The sequence below is a fragment of the Barbatula barbatula genome, assembly GCF_947034865.1.
Source record: "Barbatula barbatula genome assembly, chromosome: 16".
NCBI classification, from domain to species: Eukaryota; Metazoa; Chordata; class Actinopteri; order Cypriniformes; family Nemacheilidae; genus Barbatula; species Barbatula barbatula.
In genome coordinates, this window is record NC_136779.1 from 62,474 (window position 1) to 72,473 (window position 10,000).

The 10,000-nt window shown below is 41.3% G+C and overlaps 1 protein-coding gene across 1 annotated transcript in view; it reads left to right on the plus strand.

The window, feature by feature from the left end:
• The first annotated feature begins 1,852 nt into the window (after positions 1-1,852).
• The window catches only part of ryr2a (ryanodine receptor 2a (cardiac)), a 74,149-nt gene continuing 66,001 nt past the window's right edge, over positions 1,853-10,000 (plus strand). The window contains 14 exon segments of the mRNA XM_079476795.1: positions 1,853-1,870; positions 1,945-2,023; positions 2,118-2,230; positions 3,189-3,288; positions 3,471-3,567; positions 5,014-5,088; positions 6,410-6,566; positions 7,078-7,242; positions 7,540-7,661; positions 8,123-8,306; positions 8,463-8,598; positions 8,752-8,847; positions 9,359-9,477; positions 9,902-10,000. The exon segment at positions 9,902-10,000 is cut by the window's right edge and continues 35 nt beyond it. Coding sequence (XP_079332921.1) covers positions 1,868-1,870; positions 1,945-2,023; positions 2,118-2,230; positions 3,189-3,288; positions 3,471-3,567; positions 5,014-5,088; positions 6,410-6,566; positions 7,078-7,242; positions 7,540-7,661; positions 8,123-8,306; positions 8,463-8,598; positions 8,752-8,847; positions 9,359-9,477; positions 9,902-10,000 — 1,545 coding nt within the window. The 5' untranslated portion in view covers positions 1,853-1,867.

The window sequence follows — 10,000 nt, forward strand, 5'->3', positions numbered from 1 at the left end:
CAGCAGATGAGCAAACAGCATCAAAGTAAAAATGTCTTGAATCAAGATGCATTTTCTTTTGATGAGCAACATGACATGATGTCTTGTTTTTAGACAAAGAATATTACATTTTAGTGAATTTGTGCTTAAAACAAGCAAAAAATCTGCCAATGGGGTGAGAAAAATGATCTTGAATTTAGTGACTAATGATAATGCAAACCTTTACTCTAGATGATGTTTCTCACCCCATTGGCAGATGTTTTGCTTGTTTTAAGCACAAATTCACTGAAATGTAATATTATTTGTCTAAAAACAAGACGTGTCATTTTGCTAATGAAGGAAATGCATCTTGAGTCAAGATATTACAGACATTTGTACTCGAGAACAAGACAAAATTCTCAGTAAGAAGCTCCATAGATTCTCATTACTGTAAAGAAGTTTATATTTGTATAAATCTTTTCCCAGTGAAGTAAACATGATTGTCATTATGTGATCAACGAGAATGATGTTTAAGAGTAATGAGAAATACAGAGAGAGAGAGTGCTCTGCTCGGACTGAAGGAGTCTGATGTTGATGTCTGATGAGAACAATCATGCTGTTTCATTCTTTCATTCTGCTGTTTTTCCTTTCTGCCTTCATCACAACTACAGCACATAGACATGGAGAGATGGGTACGTGTACACACACACACCACCTGATTCCATCATTTCTGCTTTATTTCTCATCTGATCTGAGATCAGCATGCCAGTGAAGATGACTTTCTCTTCTCGTGTGTTTACTGTAGATGTGTGTTGTGTTCAGATAGCATTGATCTGCCGATTGATTATTGATCTGTGTAGTGTGTGAATGTCTGAGCCAATCACAAGCCTCGTCACATGTCTGCTTGTGTTAATCAGCAGCGCGCACACACACACACAACGCATAAACACATGACATGCATGTAGTAAAGTATGTTGAGATGGACAGAAGCTTGCGTGTTTGAACGGGATCATCTGAAAACATCCTCACATCAGTGTCATTGAGCTCTAGATGAAGATCTGTAATGTGTGTCTTGTGTGTTTTTATCTTCTTATGGGCCACAGAAATTCATGATGAAGGTAGGACACTGTGTGTGTGTGTGTCTGCGCGTGTTGTTCATTGTGTGTGTGTCTTGCAGGGGTGTAGCTGTACAGTGATCTCACCACCGTCACACACACATTAACACACTTTCACAATGTCAGTGTTAAGGTGCTTTATTGGCATGATTGTGCAAACATTAGACATAAATCAAGAAACAAAACACAATAATGTGGAAGAAAAAGTGAGGCGCTACACACACACACACACACACACATGCACACACTTTTCCTCTCACAAGTAGTTCAGTTGATTTTCAGGAGCTTATAGTGTTGTGTTGTTGTATTGTATTTTGGGATGTGCTCTTCATGTGGTGTGTTAACTGGATTTTTCTGTGTCTGTGTTTATATGCGAATGAAGTCTGTGGCAGTATTGTGATAAATACCATAGGTTGTTGTACGAGAGATTCATCAGGACTGTCTCACTAAGTCCTGTGTGACAAAACCATTTCAAATCTAATGTGATGGTGGTGTGTGTGTTAAGTCTACAAAAAGTTTGTGTGTTGGGTTAAACCGGTCAAAATGTGTGTAGACGTGTGTGTAGTGTTTTATTCTGGTCGTCAGTGTGTGTGTGTGTGTGTGTGTTTCAGGTTGTCCTGTGACTGTGATGTAAACATGAAACACATGTGTCTTTGATTATCATGTCATGTTATTGTGCGGTGTGTGTGTTTTTGAATGTGTGTTCGTGTGTTGTGTTTCAGACGGCTCAGGGCGGAGGTCACCGGACGCTGTTGTACGGTCATGCGGTTTTACTGCGACACTCTTACAGCGGGATGGTGAGTGTGTGTTTGTGTGCGTTAGTGTGTGCGTTAGTGTGTGTGTGACTGATGTGTTGTATTTCTCTCTCCAGTATCTGTGCTGTCTCTCGACGGCTCGCTCATCTACAGACAAACTGGCTTTTGATGTTGGGCTTCAGAAAGACACGACAGGTGATGTCACTTCCGGTTTACCCTTCACACATTATCATTTTATTGAGGGACGAACACTTATGGTGTCATTCTGTGTGTGTGTGTGTTTGTGCAGGTGAGGCCTGTTGGTGGACCATTCACCCTGCGTCCAAACAGAGGTCAGAAGGAGAGAAAGTGAGAGTGGGTGATGATCTCATTCTGGTCAGCGTGTCGTCTGAACGCTATCTGGTGAGTCTCAATTCACATACCGCACATCCTATGTAGTATTCAAAACTATAACTAGTGTGTCTTACATCATAGAATGCTAAGTACGTAAACATACATTAACCAGGGAGATCCGTGCACACTTTAACAACTCATATTACCCACAAATCACTGCAAGAGAGTGTAGAGTCTACATTGGATTCATAAAACAAGTGTTTCTTCACTGAATTAATTAAATATGGCTGTCAAGCAGGTAAATTGCGATTTATCGCATCCAGAATAAACGTTTGTGTTTACATAATATGTGTCCATGTATTGCACATATTATTTCAAAAGTACACATGTATGTATATTCAGGAATTATTTAGATGGTTTATTTATATTTACCAATTATATAAACGACATTAAATTGTATATTGTTCTTAAATGTATGCATGCATGTGTGTTTTTATAAATAAAAATAAATAAATACGCACAGTACAAAGACATATATTATTTAAACACAAACCTTTATTCTGCATGCGAATAATTGTGATGAATTGTTTGACAGCCCTTGAAATAAATGATCAAGTTATTATAAATGAACAATTAAATTAAACTAAACATTGCATGAGAAATGCTGAGCAGGAGCTGATGTTTATGATGACTGACATCATTAGCTTTCCTGTGGCTTAGTGGATAGAGCTGGCGCTAGCAACGAGAAGGTCATGGGTTCCATCCCAGGGCATTTGCACACAGTCAGAAACAGATGTATAGGATGATGCAATGTAAGTCGCTTTGGATAAAAGCATCTGCCAAATGTAAATGTTTTCTTCTTTTACTCATGATAATGTAAGCCTTGTCCAGCTGATGAATGTTTCCGTGATGATGATGATGATGTGGATTATATTTCAAGACATGCAGTGTTTGCCAGAAGTGTTTAAGTGTTAGAAACAGGAGGTAAAACGTCTCTTATGTCTCTCTGTGTCTTTCTGTGTCTCAGCACTTGTCTTATGGTAATGGAAGTTTACATGTGGACGCGGCGTTCCAGCAAACCCTGTGGAGCGTAGCACCCATCTGCTCGGGGAGTGAAGTGGCTCAGGGTGAGTGCTCGTGTGTGATAACCACCGCTGTACTATTTAAGTGAAGTTGAAATGCCCTTTAAATGTGTGGTCACCACCACAAACACACATAAACATAAACATTCCTAACCAATGCCACACACATTTACTGTAAGTGAGAATCTGATCAACCGTTAATCTGACGTGATAATGTTTGTTTTCAGGCTTTCTTATCGGTGGAGATGTTCTGCGGCTGCTTCATGGTCACATGGATGAATGTTTGACGGTCCCGTCTGGAGAACACGGAGAAGAACAGCGCAGGTCAGTGTGAGGAGGAGGACAGATGCATGTCCAATTTGATGTATGATGTCATGCAACTTATGACACTCAACACTATCGGTTCTCATGTGTCACGTGACCCATTACATCGTGACAGGTTTGGGTGTGTAGACGGTGAAAGAGATTTGGGATGATGAAGATTTTTTCGTAATGAAGAGCTCAACTATTGTTCTGCTTTTGCGAGAGTTTAATGATATTTATATGAAGATAAACATGAATGAGATAAATGTTTTCTTCAGGGGACCTGATCATTGTAGGGAACACTATTTCAGCTCTCAGAGGCTTTAAGTGGGATGAGATAGAGACTGATGTTTACAACTCTACAGATCCGTCAAACAAAAGTCATTTAAAATGAAATGAGGAACATGCTACAGTCTACACATCAACTGTTTTTATAAGACACACATACACATCTCGAAATTATTTGTATTTGTTGAAGTAGGACGTTCAATCTTGAAATAGAAACAGAGACACAGGTCTCCTGTGAGGTGATGATGAGACAGAATGAGATCTTGTGTTTCTGTAGTTACAGCATCTGCTCTCTATGGACACATGCTGACTTGACTATATACTAGTATGGGTTTAGGTCAAATTATCTTTTTTGTATCATTCTGTGAACTACTGAACAATATTTCTCACAAGTTTCTAATACAAATGTTGTCTGTATTTGCATTTACGTTCAGAAAATAAAAACAGGTGAAACAGTTGCACATGACTGAACAGATGCTCAGTATTTTTTGTTTAGACCTCAAATACTGAAAACACGTTCAGATTCACTTTTAAGCAAAACAATTGTATTTAGGAAAAGTTCCAAAAAGATTGTTTTGATGTGATAACCTGGATTTCTATCACAGTCTTGTCATGCTGTCTGTCTGTGTAATGACTTTATGTCACTCTTGAGGTTTGATCAAACACTGGACAACACATCAACACAAAAAAGAATGGTGGTTAGATTAGATTTAGCTGTGATCTTGTGAATATACACTGGTGAAATGGTCTTTTTAGATATCATCTGTCTCGCAATATTTGCTGGTTAAGGGAATCGTGTGTAAAGGTAATATATATAATTAGTTTGATATGTTTATTGAATGTTCATGTGTCCCTCAGGAGATGGCAAGAGGCAACAAATCTTACAGCTATATTTGCACACTCAGTGTTTGTAAAATGGGGAAATATGTTGTTAATATTTGGATGATATTGATTTGTGATGTTTTGATATTTTGGGCATTCAGTGAGGAAGAGCAGCTCTGTTTCTCTGATCACTCTCAGACTGCAGTGAGAACAGAATCTCTCGATGGCTGAATTGAGATTCACTTTGTGTTCTTAAAGGAGTAGTTCACCCAAAACTAGTTTCTTGACTGATATAAGAACACTTTCTCTGAGTTGACTTCATGTGTTGTGTTGTGTTTTTGTCTTGGTTCACATCAGGGCGGTACATTATGAAGGTGGAGCCGTGTCCATTCACGCGAGATCACTGTGGAGACTGGAGACGCTCCGGGTGGCGTAAGTCAGTTCTCATGTCTTCTGATGACTGTGATCATGTTCACTAAAGTTCTTCAGTGTCAGTTGCAAGTTAGATGTTCGTTTGTTTGCAATGTAACACAGTGTATTTCACATTTATGTGCCTACTTTGATAAAACACACGGTAGACGTTTATACAATGCAGTAAATGTCTCCCTTTACACATTCAGAACAAACATGTGACGTCATGACATCATATAACTGTTGTCAGTAAAAGCCAAAGAGAATGAGTTCATAAATGAGTGAAAGAGTTCTCAGCGTTCTGCTCTCATTCAGGACGCACTGACCCTGATGTTGAATACTGTATATAGGACACTGAGCATGTGGACGTGGCGATGACTGATGACTTTCTCAAAGAGTTTCACGGCTGGAACACCTGCTCGACCTGAGCTGGATTACACTTCTAAACATCACTTCAGCGTTCGCTTCGTTTCATGAATTTGATTTGAATCCTGCCGCAGATGAAGCATGCCTGTGTGTATAAAATACAACTGCGGTTCCCACCGTCAAATCATAAAAAGATATATAACAAATATCAGTCAGAAGAAGGCAGTATTAGGGCGAGGGACCTTCTCATTCTTGCATTTGATTGGATGGAATAAGTGAATGCAGGATGAGTCATCATTATTGATGATCAATGTGATAATAGAGATGAACGCAATAGCAAATCCTGGTCTTATGGGATTTAAAGAGGTGGCTAATCTTAGCGAATTTATCTGAAATAGCCACGTTGTAAAATGGTACAAATTTAAATTGAACAGACATGAACGAAAACCTCCAAAACACAGAGTTTATTTTCACCGTGTTTGAACATTTCTGTGTTTTTGTGTTAATATGGTTTTGTGTAGAAAAATGAATGCTGTTTTTCATAGGTCCATATAAACCTCAGCAACAGAAGGAAACGAGATGCTGTATTTTGTGACGGATGATGCGATGAGATCTGTTCTGTAATCTCAGGTCATTACGTAACGTCTGACCCGGGCCGCACCGGAGGCTTTTGGATACCCATGAAGCTTTTAATTACACTCGACAGGACGTTGGCTCTGAAAGAACGCACCTATTTCTTTCCTTTCTCACCAGCAGAGTTCTGATCTGTACAGCTAAAAATAATCTGGCATCTCTGGAGCTGGAACCGTTTCATCAAAGTGACATTTTGGGGTTGTGGCCAAATTCTAGAGCAACACACTTTCACTTAGTGTGACTCTTTCTTTTGACCTGCTTCCTACAGAACGGCCATCATAGCAGCTTCTGAATCTGGCACACGCGAAGATGTGATTAAGTTCTGTATTGTGTCTGTGTGCAGCTGGAGCGGCAGTCACACTCGCTGGGGTCAACCGTTTCGGTTACGTCACGTGACCACCGGCAAATATCTCAGCATGATGGAGGATCAAGGACTCCTGCTGATGGACAAAGAGAAAGCAGATGTCAAGTCCACGGCCTTCTGCTTCCGCTCCTCAAAAGTGAGAAAGAGCTCGACACTATAAAAGACTACTTTATTGACATCAACACACACACACACACTATACGCACGGGCACACACACACTATACGCACGGGCACACACACACGCGCATGCAACACACACTATACGCGAACACACAAACACATACTATAAACGCACGCATGCACACACATTATGCGCACACAACACATACAAACACATACACGCACACACTTTACACACAAACACACACTAGAAACACACACACCATACTATGCGCACGCGACGCACACACACACACACACTTTGAACACACTCACGCACACAAAAACACACGTACACACATACTATAATCACACACACAAACACAAACACTCACACAATATGATCACACTCACGCACACAAACATGCACGCACACACAAACACACTTGCTATAATCGCACACCCGCACATACTATACCCACCCAGGCACGCACACACACACACACACACTCAGTGTTACCCATGATTCTCTGTCCTGCGCCTGCAGGAGAAGCTGGACTTTGGCCTGAGGAAGGAGGTGGATGGGATGGGTGTTCCTGACATCAAATATGGCGACTCCGTCTGCTACATCCAGCACGTGGACTCCGCCCTCTGGCTCACCTACCAATCAGTGGACGCCAAGTGTGCTCGCATGGGCGGAGTTCAGAGAAAGGTCTGAATCTGACATCAGCTGATTGCTTCAATTTATAGTTATTCATTAAAACATGAGATAAACATTTCAACAAAACAATAACCACGAACATGTTTCAGATCAAATTATTTTGAAGGATATACTGTAAGCGCTTGTGCTCCTGAGCTGATTTACAGTATGAAACATTCACAGTATCACACAGAGGAGATCATGCAGAGATGGACAGATGGACTCGATCTGAGTGTGTGTACAGTATGAGTCAGTGTGTTTGGATTCTTTATGAAATGTACAGTTCAGATGTGTGTGTGTGTGTTTTAGGCCATCATGCATCATGAAGGTCACATGGATGATGGTTTGACGCTCTCACGGTCACAACACGAAGAGTCTCATACAGCCAGAGTCATACGCAGTACTGTATTCCTCTTCAACCGCTTCATCAGGTTGGACACGCACGCACGCATACAAACACACACACACACACACGCACACACACGCGCACACACACACACACACGCGCACACACACGCGCACACACACGCGCACACACACGCGCACACACGCACACACACGCGCACACACACGCGCACACACACGCGCATACACACGCGCACACACACGCGCACACACACACACGCACACACACACGCACACACACGCGCACACACACACACACGCACACATGTACGTGCACACGCACGCATACAAACACACACACAAACACACGCACCCAAACGCACACACACACATGCATGCATGCACACACACGCGCACACGCACGCACACACAAGCACACATGCATGTGCACACACGCACACACACACGCACCCACACGCACACATACAAACTACAAACACACACAATAGTTTTTGGTCAATAGTTGTGTATGTTGTTCATGACGCAGGGGTCTTGATACTCTGAGTAAGAAAGGAAAGACGTCCACGCTGGATCTACCAATCGAATCGGTCAGTCTGAGTCTGCAGGATCTGATTGGCTACTTCCAGCCACCTGATGAGCACCTGGAGCACGAGGACAAACAGAATGGACTGCGGGCGCTCAAGAGCCGACAGAACCTCTTTCAGGAGGAGGTGAGAAAAGTCCAGATGCAGAATAATGTGATGTACATGAAGACAGTTTTACTGAAGGGGGTGAAGGTTGTTCTCGCTGTGGTCTCACTGCATGCATGCACGTGTGTGCGTGTGAGGATGTGTTACGTGTCTCTCTCTCTGTCTGTGTGTCTCTAGGGCATGATAAACCTGGTGCTGGAGTGTATTGATCGCTTACATGTCTACAGCAGTGCGGCGCATTTTGCGGACGTGGCCGGAAAAGAAGCAGGAGAATCCTGGAAATCCATCCTGAACTCTCTGTACGAGCTCTTGGGTATGAGCCATAATTCCATCCGCTCCAATCATCAGCACTTTAAAACAACTCTACACGTCAATACGTCATGAAAACATGCCTACCAATCTCTCTCTCTCTCTCTCTCTCTCTCTCTCCCTGCGTCTCTCTGTCTCTCTCTCTCTCTCTCTCTAGCTGCTCTTATCAGAGGAAACAGGAAGAATTGTGCACAGTTTTCCGGCTCTTTGGATTGGTTGATCAGTCGTCTAGAGAGGTTGGAAGCCTCGTCCGGTATGAACTCAAATCCAACACCAAAGAAATACTTGAATAATATATAATACTTGAAATACTTAAACGTATAATATTATATTTCATATTAATGTTGTATCTTTCTTAAACTGCACATCTAGTCAAAATAATAAAAAGAATGATAAACTGATGATTTGTTGACTAATAACTCTGCTTCAGCGGCTGTGTTCATGTACAGATGATCTGAGTCCGTACGACGCATGTCACTCTGTGTGATGTGTGTTTGTCACAGGATTAGTACAGAAGCATCATGATGTGACTCTTGTGAATGTGCACAGCTTGTGATGAAAGCAGACTGTATACAGCACGCTGTGTCTGTGCACATTCAATTTGTATTTATAAAGATATACGTGTACATTTAAATATTCATGAAAAATATCAAATGCAATTTATATCTCTTCAATTATATATACCGTGCATGTAAATATTTCCGAAATGTATAAATCTGTTTATAAATACAAAATGAAATGATTATTGTGTTGTGTGTCTGCAGGGATTCTGGAGGTTCTTCACTGTGTTCTGGTGGAGAGTCCTGAAGCTCTGAACATCATTAAAGAAGGACACATTAAATCCATCATCTCTCTGCTGGACAAACACGGACGCAACCACAAGGTGACGTGAGGAGACACCTCTCTCGAAATATCATAATACTCTCTATTATTCTGCTCATGACTGCGGTTCGTTTCAGAAAACTTCATCACAAAAAACACCGGCACATGTTTTTACTAATCTTTTCCTCTAACATCTTTAAAACCAGATATATTCACATAAGAAGCAAAATGATAAAAGCTTTCACATGCTGTATTCAGAAAGGTTCCAGATACAGGATTATTTTCATTCCCCATCTTCTTCTTCCTGTTTTAGGCAGAAACGTCACTACTATTTCTATTCGCTGAAAGAAAGACATAAAGCATTGTTAATATATTTGATATTCTCCTTCATTGATACAGCATGTAAACTTCTCTATCAAAGTCTCGTGTGGGCAATGTCACAGTTTTTAAGAATCTAAGAATGAGGTTTTTATGTGTGTGTACAGGTTCTGGATGTGTTGTGTTCTCTGTGTGTGTGTCACGGTGTGGCGGTTCGCTCTAATCAGAACCTGATCTGTGATAATCTGCTGCCCGGCAGAGATCTG